This window comes from Bos javanicus, chromosome X, assembly GCF_032452875.1.
Source record: "Bos javanicus breed banteng chromosome X, ARS-OSU_banteng_1.0, whole genome shotgun sequence".
In the NCBI taxonomy this organism is placed as follows: domain Eukaryota; kingdom Metazoa; phylum Chordata; class Mammalia; order Artiodactyla; family Bovidae; genus Bos; species Bos javanicus.
In genome coordinates this window covers 90,262,614-90,285,493 of record NC_083897.1, presented here as the reverse complement: position 1 = coordinate 90,285,493, position 22,880 = coordinate 90,262,614, and the positions used below count along the sequence as shown (strand labels likewise).

Sequence of the window (22,880 nt, the reverse complement as noted above, 5' to 3'; positions counted from 1 at the left end):
ATACACAAAATGTTTAGACCACCATCCAAGCATTCAATAAATGCTAACCATTATTACATATTCTTTTTCATCATCATCACTGCCATTTACTGAATGCTTTCTCTGTCCCAAGACATTTCAGGGCCTTGTCCAAGTTCACACAACTGTTTTTAGGGCTCTTTCTCAGCACACAGAGGTTTTTCCATCAGTAGTGGTGCTAGAATTTCTAGGCTGGAGGGGCCTAGGGGAGGTTGGGAAGAGTATGCTCCTTTGTGAACACACTCTTCTACTTGGATTTCATTTACATCTTTAAAAGTTCATAGTTTTCTAAAGTTGTTTTTATTCACAATTTTTCATAAAATTAAGAAAGCATCAAATATACATTTTATTTATATTGGGGAAGGAGGCTGTGGAGGCCTTCCCCTTCAGAGAAGAGTACTATAGTATATGTCTGAGTCCCCTGTTATGTACACGGACATTACTTTCACTGCTCTATTCTCTGGGTCAGTACTTGCCAAATCCTGTTCCAGTGAGCTCTCCTGTAGGGGGCCAACCTTGCTGAGAGGACTGCTAGGAGCAGGGGTGGCATGGGGGTAAGGCAAGTGGGTCTACCCCACCCCCTGCCACAATCAAAATAATTTCACATTAGTCTGTTTTGTGATATTGGGATTTCAGGTAAGCTGTCTTTAGAACAAATGGTACTGTGACAAAGAAAAATGAAATAAAATACTTCAAAACCAGGGCTACAGAAAACCTTTAGGCAGCCAGGCCCCTACGAGGTCAAGATGTTAAAGGATTCATAACAGCACATATGCAGCAGTTTTGTCACAGAGTCTCCCACAACCCTAACTTATACCTTCCTCCAGAGCTGACCCTGTGCTTTTAAATCCCCACCCCGTCTTCCCCACTGCCCACAAGTGTTTACCCAGTGTCCGAGCTTGTTCATGCAGAGCGCCAGGAAGAAGGAGGCAGCAGCGAGCTTGGAAGCCCTCTCCTGGACATAGTCATATTCCACCAGGGTCAACTCACAGATGAAGCGGGACAAGGTGAGTGTCTTCATGCTGGCACAGACACACTAAAGGCAGGAAGAAGACTGACTCAGCAATCAATTCAGAACACTGGCACCAAGCAGATGACCCCTGCACTCACTCCAGTTATCCTACCTTGGGCCTAAATGGTTCTCTGCCTGAGCGATGTACTTCTGCCACCATGACCACACTAAGGACCCTGTCCCTAAAGCACAGAATCTTTAGGAGGGGGGATTCTGAAATCAGCAATGGTATTTGCCATCTTTAGGATCTTAAGCCAAAATACCAACTGTACTTATGGTACCCCCCCACCTCCCTTTTCTGTATATGCCATCCTTTGAAAAGCCAAAGGCCTCCAACTGCCATCTTTGTACCAGGTTCCAGACTAGAAATCTTTTCTTGTTTGAATCTACACACACACACACACACACACACGTATAATTTTAACATACATATATATTACATACATACACACACACAGACACATATATACACATATATATTTATGGGCTTCCATGGTGGCTCAAACAGTAAACCATCTGCCTGCAATGCAGGAGACCCAGGTTCTGTCCCTGGATTAGGAAGATCCCCTTGAGAAAGGAATGGCAACCCACTCTAGTACTCTTACCTGGAGAAATGCACGGACAGAGGAGCCTGGTGGGCTAAGTCCATGGGGTCGCAAAGAGTTGGACACGGCTGAGCGATTAACACTTTTCATGTATATTTATATGTACATACACACACACATAAATCCTACCACAAAACACACTTGTAGAATAAGTGAATAATTACAAAATGATTTCCCTTGTAAGCAATATTCAGGTGAAGGAAGAGAACTTTGCTAGCATCTCCTCTAAACTTCTCATGTGTCCCTTCCTGATTAAAGAATCTTCTTCCCCTCCCCTACTCTGCCCTCACCTCAAAACTTTACAGGCGTACCATGGAAATCTGCAATTTTCTCTGCCCACCACCACCACCACCACCACCACACTCCATAAAGATCACCATTCTAGGAGGGTGGCTTGAAGAAACTCCCCTGTCCTCAGTTGTCCCTTTCCCTACCACTCAGGGAGCTACTCTGGGAATGGAGGGGACTAACTCAGCAGTGGGAAAATGAAGATGTGCTTCCGCCCTCTTACCCTAGCGTATCTGCGCAGAAAATGATAGGCGATGGGAATGTTGATATCAAATTTGAGGATTTTCAGGATGCTGGCTTCCATGGCGAGCATCTCATCTCTCTTATAAATATCGTTGCAGATGTACAGGATGTCATCCACACTAGGTGGGTAGCACTCCTGTGGGTGGAGAGGAGAGGCAGTCACAAACAGGCAAAGACAACCCATCCTTCTCTGCTTGGAGATGCAAGGCAGGGGAAGAGGGGGTGAATGATAGGAGGTAATAACGTTCCCTGGAATAAACCTTCAGGGTAGCTCTGAGAGCCAGCATCTGGTTGATGTGAGCAGTCCATCTGAAAAACAAAATCAGAGACACAGGGGGAGAGGACAAGGCCTTTTTGGGTAGAGTCTTACAGCACCGCAAGTGGCACAACACAGCGCATGGACTGGAAGCACTGACCTCTCTTCTGATGAGTGAGAGCCAGAAATGGGAACTCTGAGGCCTGCTCTGAGGGGAATGGAAGGAAAGAGGCCACAAAAAGGGGAGCTAGAGATGGAAACTAAGCCCACACTTTGTTTCCTAGTCTAAGGAATGAATAAGGATGTTTGGGAGGAGGCACTGTTGGGGTAAAAGGCACTGAAAGAGAGACAGAGAGAAGGGCACAGAGGGAACCCAAGCAGAGACTGAAGGCGGTGGGAGGACATGCAAGGGGGGCTAGACTGGGAAGATCCAGGGCAGATGGTGGGTGAGAACAACACCTCTCTCCCCATTCAGGAGCACCTTCCCATGTCCCGCCCTCTGCAGGTTGAAATTGAGCTTTGGGGTGAGGAAGAGGAGGTAGGAAGACCCCTGAATCCTTTCTCTAGCTGCACCTCACTGCCCACTCCAGAATTCTTGTCACAACTTTCTCTATCTTTAGATCACAAACTGGACCAATCCTCTGGTTTTGCAGACAAGGAAATTGAGGCCCAGAGAGAGAAAGAGACTTGCCTGAGGTCACACAGCCACCTAGTGACAAGACCAGAACAAGAAATTCTCCCTTCTACTGCTCTACTTACCAGTGGCTCCTTCCTTTCTTCTCTTCTCCTATCATCTCCTTACCTCCCCTTGCAAAAGTCTTTCTGTACTTCTGTCTTGTGAGGGGAAGACACTCCTGCTCCAAAAAAACCTAGTGGGGGTCCTTTGTCCTGACAACCAAAGGACAGGCACTCCTGGTTCCAAAATTTGCTAACAAGAGCACCTTGCACTTTCCTTCTCCCTCCTGTGCTTGGCTGGCCAGGGATCCCTAGCTTCTTTTTAACCCCCTTGAGGTTGAGGCAGGGAATACTTGCTCAATTCCCAAGGACATCCCTAGGTAGGCAGAGGGAGGAGCAGGGAGAGAGAGAAGGAAAAAGAGAGAGGAAGGGGAGCAAAGAATGGACTAGGAAGCCAGTGAGCAGGGAAGGGAATGAGCTAGAGAAGGAAGCAGGGAACAAGGGAGAGAGTGAGAGAAGAGGAAGGGAAAGAGGAAGAAAAGCAAAAAGGTTAGGAAGCAAGGGCAGGAAGGAGGGTAGAAGGATAGTAATGAGGGGGAGAGCCAGGGAAAGAAGAGGTCAGGAAGGAAAAGAGGATGGAGTGGAACAAGGAACAAGCATGAGTGAGAGGGAGTTGAGCAGAGAGGGAGCAAGGAGAGAGGAGGTATAAGGGAACCAGGGAGTAAGAGAGTAGGGAAGGAAATGAGTCAGAGAGGAAAAACATCAGGAGAACGAGGGAGGGAGGGAGGGAGAAGAGAGAGAAGGAAGAAAAAGAAGCAAACAGGGAAGGAGGGTTCAGAGAAGGCAATGGCACCCCACTCCAGTACTCTTGCCTGGAAAATCCCATGGATGGAGAAGTCTGGTGGGCTACAGTCCATGGGGTCGCTAAGAGTCAGACATGACTGAGCAACCTCCCTTTCACTTTTCACTTTCATGCATTGGAGAAGGAAATGGCAACCGACTCCAGTGTTCTTGCCTGTAGAACTGTCTGTGGGGTCGCACAGAGTCAGACACGACTGAAGCGACTTAGCAGCAGGGAAGGAAGGTGGAAGGAAGTTAAGCGGGGAGGTCATGTTGCCAGGGTACCATGTAGCAAGGATGGGAGATAGGAAGGGAAGGAGCAAGTGGGGAGGGGAGAGAAGGAACCAGCAGAAAAAGAAGGGGGAGAAGGGAAAGGGGTAAGAGGGGAAGGGGGAGGGGAGAAAGAGAGAGGGGAGCAGGCACCAGCAGAGCAACAGGAAGGAGAGAGAAGGAAGAGCAAGAGAAAGAGTGTGGGACAGAGGGAAGAGAGTTAGCTAGGGAAGGAGAAAAGAGAGTAAATAAAGGAAAGGGAGGGAGGGTGGAGCATAAGATGGAGAGAGAAACAGGGTGGGTAGGAGGGTGGGAAGGTGGTAGGAGGGAGGGAGGCATGGAGGAATGAGGGATAGAACCAGGGTAGGAAGGAGAGGATCATGGAAGGAGGGAGCAAGTGAGGAGGGGAGGAGAAATCAAGAGAAAGATAAAGAAAATGAGGGCTGGAAAGAGAAAGAAGTGGGTGGGCAGATGGAGGGAGGGAGGGAGGGAGGAAGCTCAGCATGGAGTGAGTGTTCAAAGCACAGACTGAGGGATCAAGGAAGGAACTGAAAGAAGGCTGGAGGGAGGAAGGGAGCTATGGAGCACGGGCGGAAGTGTAATGAGCACAGAAGCAGAGTAAGGGCAGAAATGGAGTGAAGGCCAGAAGCGGGGATGTGGGCCAGAACTGGCGCAAGAAGGAAGCAAGTAAGGAGCAAAGGAGGGAGAGTTTGAGTTAGAGAGGGAGGTACTGATCTTGGTAGGAGCTAGCGAGTGAAGAAGAGAGTGAAGGGAAGTGGAAAGCTATTTAGGGATACAGCTGAGGAGGGAACACAAAAACAAATCCACAGTTCTAAAGGTTTTCGCACTCAGTAGAAGTTACTACTTCTCTGTTCCTAAACCATAAGGTTTTATACTATTAGCCTATTTGAAGGAAAAATGAGAGTTGAACAAGACCATTTAGTACCTGAGGAAGAGGAAAGAATCAGATAGTTAGATGGATTATGGCCAACTACTTGCTTTTATAATGCTACTTCAAAAGTAATTTACGTGGACTCACTACCATCTACACTAGGCCATTTTCTCTTAAATGTCTCCAGCACCTAGATTTGGAAACGCTTCCTTATACATGCAATTCAAGACTCCACCAGAGGGAGATGGAGTTGCTGGAAGAAAAGTGGGTGAGGACAGAGAATTATGGTCCAGAAGTAAGCTTTAAAAAGAACAACTCATTTAACTAGGAATATGTCTACATACACACATTTTCAAAGAGGAAACAGGAGAACTTTGTTGATGCCAGGAATCAAATACACCACCATTTGCACCCAATACCAGCTTCCCTGCTATGGAAGACAGACAAAAATTTGATAGGAAAACTTAATTGTGTTCATGAATGTAATTGTATACACACAGAGATACACATATATGCAAATGTATACACATGCATACATGTGGTATACATGTATATAATATATATACACATGCACACACATATATACATACATATGTAAATGTACATACATACATATATGGCTTGGACAGAAATTGATTAATTTTCTCCAAGTCCCATGGATTTGGGCTCACCTCAAATTTTGCTGCAATCAGAAAAGCAGTGGAACCAAGGAGTTGTAACTTGTCCTTCTTGCATATTTCCTTCATAAGGTAGTGATCTACCAGCTTCACTGCCAAGTACAGGGTCTCATGACTCATCTCAAAGCTCATCTGGAGGAATACACAAACAAGGCACGAATTTGAGTGTTGTCCAACTCCAAAGGCATATCCAGATGATCTAACTACCTGGTCTGTGGTATTGAGGACACTGTAACTACAAGACCTAGCCAGCTGAAACTGCTCTGAGTGCAAGAAATGCTTCAGCTAGGTGCCTGGCTGTATCTCTAGTGCCTCTGAGGACCCTGGCAATACCTATCCCTACACATTTGGGTAAATGACAAATCTTACATCAGAGGGAGATGCTCTGCCTTCTCTATGAGCACCTTGGGTGAACACATCCTCTCTCTTTCACCTCCAAAACTTAGATTCTTGCTCTCCGCATTTGCTACGTTATAGTGTAAACCCTTGGAGAAGGCAATGGCACCCCATTCCAGTACTCTTGCCTGGAAAATCCCATGGATGGAGGAGCCTGGTGGGCTGCAGTCCATGGGGTCACTGAGGGTCAGACACGACTGAGCGACTTCATTTTCACTTTCATACATTGGAGAAGGAAATGGCAACCCACTCCAGTGTTCTTGCCTGGAGAATCCCAGGGACGGGGAAGCCTGGTGGGCTGCCGTCTATGGGGTCGCATAGAGTCGGACATGACTGAGGCGACTTAGCAGCAACAGTGTAAACCCTAAGCATTGACTTTTTGTAATGCCAGCGCCTGGCTTAAGTTTTGATTGCCAAAGTATCCACTTCAAAGAGACATCCACTTCAAGAATGGCTATGTCCAATGAACACACTGCCAGTCACAAGACGAGACAAAGAGCCAGGCCACCTTCCCCACTGAGGCTTCTTTGTTTTAAAGATCTTGGTTGGCTTTGATAACTGATCATTTGGACTGATTTTTTTTTTCTCTTCCCAGGCTTTAAATTTGCCAATAAAGAATGAGCACCAGAAAGCCTAGGCCCGCACCTCTGACCCAGTAAAAGCAGAACCCCCTGGCCTGCATGTTTACATGTGTGTTGTTTCTCTGTCTCCTTCCCTCCAACCTCAACCTCACCATGTGGACCCAGCTGTGCTGTGTAATTTCCAAGCCCTGTAAGTAATAAACCTGTATTTTTTCAAAGTTTCCTATGGTTATTGCTGAAGGGTGTTCCGCTATCATAACACGAACCACAGAGGGTAGTCCAGCCATGACATTAGTTATTGATAGGCTGAGACCAGCACAAAAAACACTATAACCTCATACAGTGAACTCCCAAAAGAGATGTTTATTTAGCTCTGAAATAAAGGGACTTGTTTATTAGTTTATTCATTCATTAGTTTCTCTTCCCAACTAGATATGCTATTAGAATATATGGACTGGGAGCAAGTACCAATAGCACAGTTTGTAAGTGAGCTGAGGGGCTAAAGAACCCAGAAAGAGATTAAAGCATTAGTAGCATAACCTTCCTTTCCTTCTTTCTCTTATTTATCCTTATTCTTGCGTTCACCAACTCCAAGAAACTCTCCTATAGCCCTAGTCCCACAGTTTGTGCTAGCCCATATGGCATCTTTGTGCAAATTAGAAAAAAGGAGTCTCTCTGGGTGAATGCAGCCCTACAGGCACACATCTTATCAAGTAGACAATACTTTTATATAAATTAGCAAAAGGTGCCTTTGCCTCAGGCCTAGCAACCCCATAGTCAGAATGCACAGCTTAGCAAATAAGGCTATTAGCTGGATTCCACGCCTGCTTTTGCCTTGCCTGGAAGCTGTGTGTAGGCACACTTTGCACTCATGGTGGTCCTACACAATCCTCACTGAGGCTTCTTCCTTACACCACCTTGGGTTCTTAGGATTCAAAACCAATACAATGTATCAGTGAGGCTTCTTCCTTACACCACCTTGGGTTCTTAGGATTCAAAAACAATACAATCTATCAGATCTGACTCCATATTGGGTCTGTTTTTTTTTACTTTAACCTTTGTATTCTATTCCTTATTCTACAAGTTGATTAACTTGTAACTTGTTCAGAGATGTTGCCTATAGCTTAAAGCATACACAATGGCCTATTTGCAGGAATCCTGCCCTCCTCCCAGGCCTGAAACTAAAATAAATTCAGCTCAAAGGAAACATCCTGACTCAGCCCACCTGTAAAAGACTGCCAGAAAGAAGAAATTAACATACCTCCCCTGGCAGAAATCAGGACATATTTGCAACACCTTATGACCTTTTACTTTACCTCTCATCTCCCCCACTTATGGCCGCCTACTTGACCTCTCACCTCACCTACTCTTTGTTTCATCAAAGAAACTAGCATCCAGACCCTGGCAAGATGGTTCAGACTTGCAGCTTTCTGAATAAAGGTCACTATTTCTTGCCCCAACACCTCATCTCCTGATTTACTGCAGAATGAGCTTGGACTTGGTAACAGTCCAACACCTTAAACAATGTGTGAATCCCCTCTAACATCTCCACCAAATAGTTACTCAGTTTCTGCCACAGAACCTCCAAATATAACCTGGCTTTAACAGAAACCAGAACCTGGTTTTAACAGAAAATTCTTCTTTCTACTAAGTAGATATCACCCTTAATGTAAGCTTACTTACTTCTTTGGGCCTCCTTTTTCATTGGCTAATATTACTGACCGGAGGCTAGATAACCAAATGGAGGTCCATAAAAAGCACTGGAGAAGTGGATATATAACTGGATGGGCAAATAATTACCAGATAATGATTGAATACACTGGTTTAGCGATAGATATATTACATTTCTGAATAACAAATACCATGAAGCTTTTCTTATTGTTCCTGGGATATGGCCTGGATGTTCTCAGAAATCTGGCTTTATTAGTTTCCAACTGCTTCTGCAATAAATTATCACACTCAGCTGGTAAATAATCCACCCTGCAATGAGGGAGACCTGGGTTCGATCCTTGCATTGGGAAGATCCGCTGGAGAAAGGATTGGCTACCCAATCCAGTATTCTTGGGCTTCCCTGTGGCTCAGCTGGCAAAGAATCCACCCGCAAATGAGGGAGACCTGGGTTCGATCCTTGGGTTGGGAAGATCCCCTAGAGAAGGGAAAGGCTACCCACTCCAGTATTCTGGCCTAGAAAATTCACTAGTGGCTTAAAACAATACAGATTTATTACCTTACAGATCTGTTGGTCATAAGTCCACTGGGTTTGCTGAACTAAAAAAATCAAAGTGCAAAGTGGGGCTATGTTTTATTCTGAAGGTTCTAGTAGAGAATCTTTTTTAGTTTCTAGAAACTGCCCATATTCCTTGGTTTGTGGCCCCTTCCATCTTCAAAGCCAGCAGTGGCCGGCGGAGTCTTTCTCATACTGCATTACTCTCTGCCTATCTATTCCACATTTAACACTTGTGATTATAATTGGGCCCACTTGGATAACCTAGTATAGTCGCCCTACCTTAAATTCAGCTGATTATAATCTTAATTCCATAGTCTAATTTTCCATTCCCATAAGGTAACATACTCAGATTCTGAGGATTAGGATGCAGGCATTTTATTCTGCCTACTACGTTTTCCAAAGGGACATATAAGAAAGGGATGGGGAAAGTTCATGCAGATGAAGAGAATGACTATCACCTCTAAGTGTCAAGAAATTGAGGTCATATAATAACAGGGAAAAAAATGTAAAAATGAAAAACAGCAATTCTCTGAGGATGCCTTTGTGAGCAAACAACAAGGCTAGTGGATGCATAGCCTCCTTGCAGTACCTCACATAGGCACCTGGCCACCCATCAGTACATCATTATCAAATGATAACATCAAAAATAGGTAGTATCTGAATGAATTGTTGAAATGTGGAGTCAATAAATATTTAAATTAGCAGCTGTGTCAGTTACAGCACTCTTCCTTCCTTGAATGTGAGACGAGACTCTGCTAACATAACTACCACTTGGGACTACATGGAACAAGTCTAATCCTTCTTGTGACAGCCCTTCAGCTACTGTTTTAGTTATTCTGTTTCCTATACATCTTCATTCTAGACCAAATAACTTGACTTCATCTATTTTTCACATGATACAGTTTTTCTGACTGCTCAGAATCAGGCTTCAAATCAGGAGCCTAACTTTGTGCCAGTTAGAGAAGAGTGGGTAATTCCAACCAGCTACACAAAATGAGGACAAGAAGCTTTTCATCATAGGAGCAAGGTTCTCTCCCTCATGACTGCCTTTGTCAGGCATATCCTTCCAATTCTTCAAAAACAACTCTTTTCCATATCTGGAAATGGATAAGAAGAAACCAAAGGAAGTGATAAATCAATCAAAACTACAGAAAATAGAAAGATTACTCTTAACATTGAACTTAATATATGTTTTAAATATGTGTGTATGTATTCATATATGTTAGGAAGCATATATGATAAAATTCATCCCAAGTTCCAAAACTCAAAGACCACCTTCTATAAAGATGAATAAACAGAAAATCTACCAGATATATGAAAAAGAACAAGTAATTTACAGAAAAAATCTACCAGATGTGTGAAAAAGAACAAGTAATTTTTCAAGGAGAAATGCTTTGAGGAACCAGAGCAAGTGTCTTACGTATTGAAATCTTTTCACTCCAAAGATACAGAATAAACTTTTTAAAAGTAAACTCTCAGTGCACCAGCCCTGAGAACCCTGTCTCATGCATCAAACCTGGACTGGCAATCTACTTCACATATGGTAATATACATGTTTCAATGCTATTCTCTAAAATCATCCCACCCTCACCACCTCCCACCAAGTCCAAAACTCTGTTCTTTACATCTGTGTCTCTTGCTGTCTTGCACTGGGATGACCCTGAGGGATCGGATGGGGAGGGAGGTGGGAGGGAGGTAGGAGGGAGGTTCAGGATGGGGAACACATGTACACCCATGGCTGATTCATGGGAATGTATGGCAAAAACCACCACAATATTGTAAAGTAATTAGCCTCCAATTGAAATAAATTAATTGTTTTAAAAAGTAAACTCTCAACTAGATCTGAGAGGACACTCAATCTATGAAAAGAGAATACTCCAGGATCTAGAAAGACTAATTCTAATGAAAAAGTAGCTACATAAATAACATGCAATAGAGGCAGTGAACAGTATATTAGATTATGAAAAAAACCAAACCAATGATTCAAAGGCCACTTTAAGAAATTTTTCCAGAACTGAGAGGTAAAACAAAGTTGAGGATAATGAATAAAAACTTGAGACTCAAGGAGAACAGATTTTGGAGAGAGACACACACACACACGGGAAATCAAAATGAGAGAAAAATAATAAATAAAATTTTCTCTGAGCCAAAGAAAGACTGAACCTTTAGAGTGAAAGGACCCACAATATACCAGATAAAATTAAGGAAAACAGATCTACATATAGACATGTAAAAATAATTATTTATAGGGAAGGTAATATATTAAATAATAATCTGAATCTAAAAGTCTAGACTGCTTTGACTAAAAACAGGAGAAGAAATAAACTAAAAGTATGCAGGTTATCTCATCTTTCTTGAGAGTCAATTAATAGATCAGGTCCAAAGGGGTTAGTTAAGTAAGCAACAACAATATCCATATGGTAGAATATTATCTATAAGTATAGATCTACTTATATGGAAAGATTATTAAGGCTTATTAAGAGAAAAGAGCAAGTGGCACATGACCTAGTCATGCAACAAAAGATATCAAAAAACCCATACTCAGTAAAAAGCTATATTTTTATATATGTGTGTATGTATATGCATTCATGTATTCACATAATTCAACATTTTTAAAGAAAGGATAGTCAAAAACTTAATAGAAGTGATAAGACAAGATACATTCTAAATTATAGTTATCTCTGAGAAATAAGGATAGAGTAAAACAGTTGTTTTTGTACATACACACACACAAACGTATGAATACATATTTTAAACATGTAATAATTTTGTAGCTTAAAAAATTGTATAGAACAGAGTGGTCAAAGTGAGATGGAGGAGGTGAAGAAAGGCCAGGATAAATTAATTAAACAATGATTATGGGTGGTTATCACATTGCTCTTAGACTTTGATAAGCAGAAAAAATAAATTAGCATATAAATTATACAATAATTAAGCCAAAATTAATTGATAGAATGATTCTTGTACCCTAAAGAGAATACATATTTTCTTCAAACATCAGTGAACTATTTACAAAAACCCATTATATCTGAAGCCATGAAGAAAATCTCATTAACTAAAAGAAGAAATTATCATTCAGGTCACATACTCAATACACAATACAATAAATCTAGATATTGGCAATAAAAGGATAAACTAAACAAACTAAAGACAAGCAATGCATTTGAAAAAATCATAAGCATTATTCTTAAAGAAAAAAGCCTTGCTCAAAGGGAAAATAAAAATTGCAAATTATTGAGGAAAAACAAGATAGCTACAATACTATCTTTCAAAACTGGTAGGATATAGTCAGAACTTTACTTAGAAAAAGATATATAGTTTGGGGGCTTTTATTATGAAGTCAGAAAAACTTAAATTAGACTAAGCACTCATTTTAAGATGCCAGGGAAAAACAGCAAATAAAATTTAATAAAATAAGAATAAAATAAAAAAGATGAAAGCAGATGGTAATAAATTTCATTAAAAAGAAAGAGTTATATATTTATCCATGAGCTGGTTCTTTGACCAGAGGACTGAATCAATCTTTTTTGAGGAAAACTGAGGAAAAAAAGGCATGGAAATACATGGGAGAGAGATAACACATCACACACATTTTGAATGAGAAAAGAAATAATTTCAAAGGATTGTAAAAGAATACCATATGCAATCTATAGTAATATCTGTGAAAATATCCATGAAATCAATTATTTTTAATGAAATATAAACTACAAAAATGACTCAAGAAGAGTAATAAGACCTTAGGTGTGAAACTTTCAAGATGGCAGAGGAGGAAGATGGGGAGATCACCTTCCTCCCCACAAATGTATCAAAAATACATGTGCACATGAAACAACTCATACAGAGCACCTTCTGAATGCTGGCAGAAGACCTCAGACTTCCAAAAAGGCAAACCAATCTCCTCAGAATGAGGTAGGGCAAAAGATAAAGATAAAAAGAGACGAAGGAGTTTGGAACAGGGACCTGCACCCAGGGAGCGAGCCATGAAGGAAGAAAAGTTTCTGCACATTTGGACACCCCAGCACGGGTAGGGATAGGGGGAGCTTCAGACCCTCAAGGGTAATGCAGCAATGGGTGCTTGGAAGGCAAAACAGAGAGAATTCACCACAGAGATGTTGCCAACCAGCACTTCCCAGCCAAGAAGCAGCTTGCACACCCACCGTGGCAAGAGAGGGGCTGGGTGCTGAGGATTAAGACTTCAGGGCTCAGGCCACAGGGAGAGAACTGGGGTTGACTACTATGCAGATACTCTGAGGGGCTAGTACAACACAGCTGAGGGAGTCCAGGAAAAAGCCTGGGCCTCCCAGAGAGGCAAGAGTTTGTTGCTGCAAGAACCTCTCACTCCCCAAGCTCACAGATCCCAGGAACCCACTTCCGAGAATGCCATAGGTGGGGTAAGCAAGGGCTGTGAGCTGCGTGACCCCAGAGGAAGGTATGCCTGGCCACCACCAAAGTATGCCAAGCCAGCAAGAGTGCCAGAGGTGGAACTAGATGTGACTGCAGTTTACAATCCCAGAGGGAGAATGCAAGCTGACTGGCCACTGCTGAAGCCTCAAAGCCAGGGGGAGTGCCTGAGACAGGGACTAAATACCACCACTGCAGTCCTGACCACAGAGGTAGTAGCTGCCACCAAGCCATAAGCAGGCAAAGGTTACTGCCCACACCTTCCGGGGAGCCTAAACTGCTTGGCTCTGCCAAGGGACATACAACTCAAGGCCAATTCCTGTGAGAGAGCGCATGAACCACCTCCGACTTTAGCAACTTCCTGCAGGCCTGAGTCCCAGCAAACACTCTCCAAACACCCCAACTGTGGCTTTCATAACCCTCCCTCTCCACAGCCCAACTGAGCAAGTGAGCCCTAAAAAGCTGCTACCTTTGCCCCCACTAGTTTGGGTGGGGAACAGACACAACAGGGCGGCCTACAAGCAGAGGCAGGTCTAAAATCAAAGCAGAGCACCAGGGGCTGTGTGAGCAAAGAGGAAAGAGAAAGTGAAGTCGCTCAGTTGTGTCCGACTCTTTGCGACCCCATGGACACCAGGCTTCTCCGTCCATGGGATTTTCTAGGCAAGAGTACTGGAGTGGGTTGCCTTTTCCTTCTCCAGGGAACTTCCTGACCCAGGGATCAAACCCAGGTCTCCCACATTGTAGACAGACGCTTTACCATCTGAACAGCTGCAGCGGATTACACGCACGCAATTAGGCTGAGACTGTGGAATTTGCAGGCAATTGTGGACTTTGGGAGCAAGCACAACCTGGAGTAAGGCCAGATCTGAGACTGGGCTGACCCCACAGCAGGTCCAGAGACCTTCCTAGAAATATAAGAGGACTTCCTCAGTACACAGACTGGCTGGTGTTCACTGTGTGGAGAGGACAATGGAGGAATTAGAGCACATTCTTCTTACTACCTCTCTCTCTCTCCCCCTATACACACACACACACACACACACACACACACACACATATATGTGTGTGTATATATATATTCTTCCTTTTTTGTATTGTTCTAATGTTGTTCTTTAGGAAAAGTAATACGTCAAGGCTGTATATTGTCACCCTGCTTATTTAACTTATATGCAGAGTACATCATGAGAAACGCTGGGCTGGAAGAAGCACAAGCTGGAATCAAGATTGCCGGGAGAAATATCAATAACCTCAGATATGCAGATGACACCACCCTTATGGCAGAAAGTGAAGAGGAACTCAAAAGCCTCTTGATGAAAGTGAAAGTGGAGAGTGAAAAAGTTGGCTTAAAGCTCAACATTCAGAAAACTAAGATCATGGCATCTGGTCCCATCACTTCATGGCAAATAGATGGGGAAAGAGTGGAAACAATGGCTGACTTTATTTTGGGGGGCTCCAAAATCACTGCAGATGGTGACTGCAGCCTTGAAAATAAAAGACACCTGCTCCTTGTAAGAAAAGCTATGACCAACTAGACAGCATACTAAAAAGCAGAGACATTACTTTGCCAATAAAGGTCTATCTATTCAAAGCTATGGCTTTTCCAGTAGTCATGTATGGATGTGAGAGTTGGACTATAAAGAAAGCTCAGCACCAAAGAATTGATGCTTTTGAACTGTGGTGCTGGAGAAGACTCTTGAGAGTCCCTTGGACTGCAAGGAGATCCAACCAGTCCATCCTAGAGGAAATCAGTCCTGAATATTCATTGGAAGGACTGTTGCTGAAAGCTGAAACTCCAATACTTTGTCCACCTGATGCAAAGAACTGACTCATTTGAAAAGACCCTGATGCTGGGGAAGATTGAAGGCAGGAGGAGAAGGGAATGACAGAGGATAAGATAGTTGGATGGCATCACCGACTCAATGGACATGAGTTTGAGTAAACTCCGGGAGTTGGTGATGGACAGGGAGGCCAGGCGTGCTGCAGTCCATGGGGTCACAAAGAATCGGACAACTGAGCAACTGAACTGACCAAACTGAAAAGTACAATTGGGCAAGACACTTCAGAAGCATAGTTGTCTATACACAATTGGATAAATTCAATTTTTTAAAGCAATAGATATTTATTGAGAGCCCCCCAAAATAGTTTCCTACACCCACAAAAATTTTAAATATGCATTTTGTTGGTCTAATACTTCTATTCCTAGTATTTATTCCAGAAAAACAAAAGTACATTTATGAGCAATGCAAATGTATGCCTGTTCACTACAGGGTTATTGGAAATAACCTGTATGTCCATTAATAGGAGACTGAGTAAATAATGCCAGTTGAAGAACAGAATACTACGGTCTAAGGCCATACCACCCTGAATACACCCGATCTCATCTGAACTTGGAAGCTGAGCAGGGTTGGGCCTGGTTAGTACTTAGATGGGAAAACAGAATACTTCACAGTTGACAAAATTGATGTAGAAATGTCAATTTAACTAGAAAGATATTTGCAATTACATGAGCATTGTTACATGAGAAAAAAAAGCAAGTCATAAAGAACTATGAAGAGGACATGATAATCCTAAAAATATATGCTCATATGCTCTGAACAACAGATTTTTCAAAATACACAAAGAAAAAAGTGACAAAACTGAAAAGAGAAATAGACAAATTCATAATCATAGTTGAAAACTTCAATACTCTTCTCTCAGTAACGGAATTAGTTCACGGAAAATCAGCAAAAATAATAAGGAAATTAACAACATGAACCAACTGAATCTAACGGACATGTTATAGAACACTCACTCCATCCAACACAGCAGAATACTTCTCAAGTGCACACGTAACATTCACCAAGACAGACCATATCCTGAACAATCAACCTTAAACTTTTTTAAATAATTAAAAATCATACAAACTGTTTTCTTTGACCACAGTGGAATTAAACTACAAATCGATAACAGAAAAATAATAGTGAAATCTCCAAACACTTAGAGATTAAACAAACTTCTAAATAGTTCAAGCAGTTAAAAGTGGTACTTAAGGAGAAATTATAGCAATTAGGTGCTTATATTAGAAAAGAAGAAAAGTCCTAAGACATCCCTGGTGGTCCAGTAGTTAAGAATCGGCCTGCCAATGCAGGGGACATGGTTTGATCCATGGTCTGGTAATATCCCACATGCCACGGGGCAAGTAAACCAGTGTGTCACAACTACTGAGTCCACTTGCCCTAGAGCCCATGCTCCACGAGAAGAGAAGCCCCCACAATGAGAAGCCCATGCACTCCACCTAGAGAGTACCCCTGCTCACTGCAACTAGAGAAAGCCTGCTCGACATCCAAGACACAGCACTACCGAAAATAAATAAATAAATCTTTTTAAAGAAGAAAAGAAGTCCCAAATCAATAATCTACTCTTCTACCTCAAACTAGGAAAAGAGCAAATTAAATCCAAAGCAAGAGAAAGGAAACTGTGAAAATTAAAGCAGCTATCAGTTAAACTGATAACAGAAAAATAGAGAAAACAAATGAAACCAAAACCTGGTTCTTTGAAAAGATCAATAAAAATCATAAATTCCTAGCAAGATTGATAAAGCGAGAGAAGACACAAATTACTAAATATCAAGAATGAACGACTAAATAATCAGCAAATGCTATGAACATAAATGCAACAACTTAAATGAAAGGACCAATTCCTTGAAAATCACAAACTTCCAAAAGTCATCTGATATAATAACTTGAAAAATCACATAACTATTAAAGAAATTATATTCTTAGAGAAAATTCTTCAGAGAAAAGAAAAACCTTCAGGCCCATATTCTTAGAGAAAATTCTTCAGAGAAAAGAAAAACCTTCAGGCCCAGATGGTTTTACTTGTGAATCCTACTAAACATTGAAAGAATAAAACATCAATGCTACACGTCTTCAAGAAAATAGGAGAGAATACTTTCCACATCATTTCATAAAACCAGTATCATTCTCATACCAAAACCAGAAAGTCAGTACCAAAAAACAGAAAAAAACACTACAGACCAACATCCATCATAAACATAGATGCGATAATCCTCAACAAAATATTAGCAAATATAATCCAGAAATATATAAGAATGATATTCTAAAACTAAGTGGGGTTAAAACTATTTTGAAAAAAAAAAAAAAGAGACTAGAGTTTGAAGAATCACATTATGTAGTTTTAAGATTTATTATAAAACTACAGAACTAAAGACTGTGATATTGGCAAAGAGAAAGACACGCAGATCAATGAAACAGAATGTAGAAAGAAGTATAGAAGTAGGCCCACACAAATGAGGCAAATTGTTTTTTGGCAAAGGTCCAAAAACAATTCAGTGGAGAAGTATATTTTTCCACAAATGGTGTTAGAACAGTTAAACATTCATATGCAAGACAATGAACTGACTTCAAAACCTTCATACCTTATAGAAATTCAACTCAAAATGGATTATAGATTTAATGTTAAAGCTTTAAAACATTCATATAAAATATAGGAAAAAATTTCATGACCTAGGTTTAAGCAGAGTTCTTAAACATGACACAAAAAGCACAAGGCTTCCCTGGTGGCTCACATGGTAAAGAATCCGCCTGCAATGTGGGAGACCTGGGTTCAATCCCTGGGTTGGGAAGATCCCCTGGAAGAGGGCATGGCAACCCACTCCAGTGTTCTTGACTGGAGAATCCCCATGGACCAAGGAGCCTGGCGGGCTACAGTCCATAGTGTTGCCAAGAGTTGGACATGACTGAGCAACTAAGCATAGAAAGATAACATAGAAAAATTGAACTTTATAAAAATTAAAAACTTTTGCTCTATGAAAGACACAGATTAAAAAAAAAAAAAAAACTGGTGGGATATATTTGTAAATCACACCTCCAACAAAGGATTTGTAACCAGAACATATAAGGAACTCTCATAACTTGACACAAAGAAAATAAACTATCCAATTTAAAACTGGGCAAAAGATACAGACATTTCATCAAAGATGACTTCATACAAACAAGTATGTTCAACATTATTAGCCCTTGAGGAAACACAAATTAGAACTATGGTGAGATTCCTCTATACGTCTATATGGTCAAAGTTTAAAAACAAACAATATCAAAATGAATCCGCCACAGGTATACATGTGTTCCCCATCCCGAACCATTTTGATATTTGGCAAAACTAATACAATTATGTAAAGTTTAAAAATAAAATAAAATTGGAAGATTTAAAAACAAAAAAACAAAACAAAAAAAAAATAAAATAAAAAAATAAAAACAAACAATACTAAGTACTAACAAGGATGCAGAGCAGCTAGAACTCTCATATATTGCAGGTAAGAATGCAAAATGATAGTCACTCTGTAGCACTCTCTAATTAAGTTAAACATACATTTATCATATGACCCAAAAATCCCACTCCTGGGTGTTGATGTTGGAAAAAAAAAAACTTATATTGACATAAAACCCTGTACATTAATGTTTATAGACATTTTTCTCACAGTCTCAGAAACTGGAAGCAACTCAAAATGTCCTTTAATGGGGGAAGGTTTAAACAAACCTTGGTACATCCATACCATGGACTACTACTCAGCAATAAAAAGGAATGAACTGTTGATACACACAACCTGTATAGATCTCAAAGGAATTATGGTAAGTGATAAAAGTCAATCCCAAAAGGTTACACAGTATATGATTCCATTTATATACCATTCCTGAAACCACAAAATTACAGAAATGAAAAGCAAATTGGAAGTTTCCAGGGACAGGAAGGTGAGGGGAGGGAGATGGCTGTGGCTATAAAAGAGTAAAACAAGGGATCATTCTGGTGATGGAACAATTTTGTATTTTAACTGTGGTAGTCCCTTGGACTGCAAGGAGATCCAACCAGTCCATTCTGAAGGAGATCAGCCCTGGGATTTCTTTGGAAGGAATGATGCTAAAGCTGAAACTCCAGTACTTTGGCCACCTCATGCGAAGAGTTGACTCATTGGAAAAGACTCTGATGATGGGAGTGATTGGGAGCAGGAGGAGAAGGGGACGACAGAGGATGAGATGGCTGGATGGCATCGCTGACTCGATGGACGTGAGTCTCAGTGAACTCCGGGAGTTGGTGATGGACAGGGAGGCCTGGCGTGCTGCGATTCATGGGGTCGCAAAGAGTTGGACACGACTGAGCGACTGATCTGCTCTGATCTAATCTGATGGTGCTTATGAAACTTACATGTGTGATAAAATTAAATAGGCTAAACACACACAGAAATAAGAGCATGCTAAGTCACTTCAGTTGTATCCGACTCTGTGCAACCCCATAGACGGCAGCCCACCAGGCTCCCTGGTCCCTGGGATTCTCCAGGCAAGAACACTGGAGTGGGTTGCCATTTCCTTCTCCAATGCATGAAAGTGAAAAGTGAAAGTGAAGTAGCTCAGTCATGTCCAACTCTTAGCGACCCCATGGACTCCTCGGTCCATGGGATTTTCCAGGCAAGAGTACTGGAGTGGGGTGCCATTGCCTTCTCCAGAAATAAGAGCATGTAAACTGGTAAAATATAAATAAAGCCTCTGGACCTTGACTGTGATATTATATGACAGTTATGCAAAATGTTACCACTGGGAGAAACCAGGTGAAGGGTACACAGGACCTCTCTATATACTATTTTTTTTTGCACCTTCTTGTGAATCTATTATTTAAAAATATTAAAAGTTCATAGAACTGTATACCAAAAGTCAATTTTACTAATTATTTTAAGATATAAAAATTAAAGTTATAAAAGTAATATATATAGGAACACATTTTCTACAACTGTGATTCTCTATCAAAAGTATATATTAGCATGGCTTATGGAACTTAAAAAATATATGATAAGTCTCAGACGGGACCTGGGCATCTGACTCTGTGATCAGTGTACCATTTTTAAAATGGGGGCATAATAAACACACATGAATATTAACACTCTTTGTAGGTTGTGGGATCATAAGTAATTATAATTTCTTACTTGGCTATAATAAATGTGAATTTTTGTGCAATAAAAATAACAAAAACCTTTTTTAAAAAATTCAGTTCTTCATTCCAGCTGGTATCTCTAAAACAGTCAAACATGACTTAGCAACTAAACAACAACAAACAACTACTCCTAGTTTCATGCCATCTGTGAATTTGATGAGATGATCCTCTCCGTTCTCCTCTATATCATTTAGAAAAAATGTCAATCAAAACAAATTCCACTGGCAGTCTACTAGAAATCTCTTTCTTGTTTGGTAATGATCAGCAATATTTGTGATCAATTTTACTTATTTAAGATCTACTCAGATTCTACTTTATCTAGTTTACTATTTTTCATCATTTCCATAGAATGACATTTTCATGCTTTGCTGATGTTCAAATATACAATGTTTACCACATTTCCCTGGTTTGTCACTCCAAAGTGAGCCTGAGCCATTACTCTGGTATTTAAAGGATGTTTAACAATATCACCTTGTCTTCTGCTGAGCACAGACTATGCCTTTTATGTCCTTGCAAACTCCAGAGCAACTCCTTCAATTCTATTCATTCAACAAATATTCACTGACACCTACAACATCCAGGTACTATTACACCTTCATTAGTGTAAAGTAATAATTAAGTATTCACAACAATATTCCCTCAACAGTCAACTCTGAACAAACAGCCATCTGCCCTGTTTGGGGCTATACTGTCCTTCCTATTACTCATCCCATCCAAAGCTTGAAAGACTTTGTCACTGACCCTTATCCAATCACTACATATACTTTTACAAGATTTTGAGAATGACTGAACTACCATGCCATGATTACCTTTTCTATAAATCTCTCTCCTTCCACTGGTTTCTCACAGTGTCTTATTAATAGCATTCTTACATTACTTAGTATATTCTACTTTGTATTATTCTTACCTGCCTGCATGTCTTATCTTGTCCCCTAGGTCATAAGCTTCCTGAGGGCAGGAATCCTGGCTTATTCAGCTCTGGAGACCCAGTAAACTTTTACTGTTTGAGACCTGGCAATGCTGAGTGAATAATCAATAAAGAGAATAGCAGCCCCTTAAGGCAGCAGTTGTCAGGCTTACCTGCACCTCCACCAACCAGTCCACAAGAATGGCCCTCATGTCACTGTCGATATCAGTCTGCCTGGTCATATATTTATTAAGTACAAACTTTTCCTGGCAGTAAGAAAGAAATATTAACAGATAAACTCTTCTTGTAGTTCAAAATTATAACTTAGGAAAAGCTATAAGCAACTAATATCTAAAAACAAATTATAACAACATAAGTAATTTCTTTATAGTTCTAACTCATTATTTTTAGCTGGTATCAGATAGAGCCAGAGCAAAGTATCCTTTCCCAGACAAGGTCAGTTATCCTTGGGAAATGAACACACATGATATTCAAGTGTCAGGGTGGATATTGAGGAGTCTAGCAGAATATGAAATATAGGCAGAAATACACCTATGACTATAGATGAATACCAACAAGATTCTGCCCCTTCTTTGCAATTCAATCAAAAGCACAATACCATGCTGTATAGAGGAGTCGTTCTCAAACTCTAACATACATATTTGAAAGGTACTTGAGGATCTTTAAAATTTAGAAAGTCTGGGGTGAGGTTAGGTTTCTGCATTTCTAACAAGATCTTAAGTGAAACCAATACTGCTGAGCTAAGGCCCACACTTTTAGTATAGCAAAATTATCTCTTGCTTCTTCCAAGATATACTAGACAAAGTACAGGCTCTGGAGTCAGTTCATCTATTACCACATCTCTAGAGAGAAGATGAGACATTCATCATTCCTCTTATGAATGGCCTGCTAAAATTCTAGTTAGTACATAACCCTGGTTCCATCTGTTCCACTGAGAGAGAGAAGAAAATTTGGAATTGATGAACATTAGTGGTAAAGGAGACTGGCAGATTTGAAAGGAGAAAGAACATTTCACCAGGTTGGAAAGCTGGAACAAAGAGTCTGGTTTTATATGCAATGCCAGAAAACTGCATAGAGAAGGGGAAAGATCTCTAAGAACAGTCACTCAGAAAGAGCTCACTTGACAATTTGTGTGTCTGAGATTACCTCCTAAGCAATTAGAGGTGCGGGCTTATGGTTTCTAAGGTAATCAGACTCTAGTTCATATCCCAGATCTACTACACACTAGTTGTTTTGACTGAGCAGTTTCCCCCAACTATAAAAAGGAGATAATAATACCTACCATCATGAAGCTATTGGGAGAATTAAACAAGATAATGTTTATAAATCCTTTAGCATAATGTTTAACTCATAGTATGCTACCAGGAGACATCAGTTGCTACTGTTATTATTTTCCTCATCATTATTATCTCCCCTTTAAAGCTGCATTTGAAGGATGGAGGAAATGAGAACTGGAAAATCATTTCCCCTCACCCCCATCCCCTACATACCTCTCTTTTCTTCATGTAACTGAAAATATCCTTAGCATATACTGAGCTGAAAAATGGGTCACTGCAGTCTATGTCAGTATTCCCCAGTGGGATCACCTGT

General features: G+C 40.9%; 1 protein-coding gene across 2 annotated transcripts in view; it reads right to left on the bottom strand.

The window, feature by feature from the left end:
* Window positions 1-22,880, bottom strand: part of CCNB3 (cyclin B3) — a 60,200-nt gene that overhangs the window by 2,593 nt on the left and 34,727 nt on the right. The window contains exons 6-10 of one of the 2 annotated variants that reach the window (XM_061410116.1): window positions 22,781-22,876; window positions 21,443-21,535; window positions 5,771-5,908; window positions 2,147-2,302; window positions 905-1,054 (exon numbers count right to left, since the gene is read on the bottom strand). In XM_061410116.1, coding sequence (XP_061266100.1) covers window positions 905-1,054; window positions 2,147-2,302; window positions 5,771-5,908; window positions 21,443-21,535; window positions 22,781-22,876 — 633 coding nt within the window. The remainder of the gene's footprint in view (window positions 1-904; window positions 1,055-2,146; window positions 2,303-5,770; window positions 5,909-21,442; window positions 21,536-22,780; window positions 22,877-22,880) is intronic. The other variant, XM_061410117.1, reaches the window with a different exon arrangement.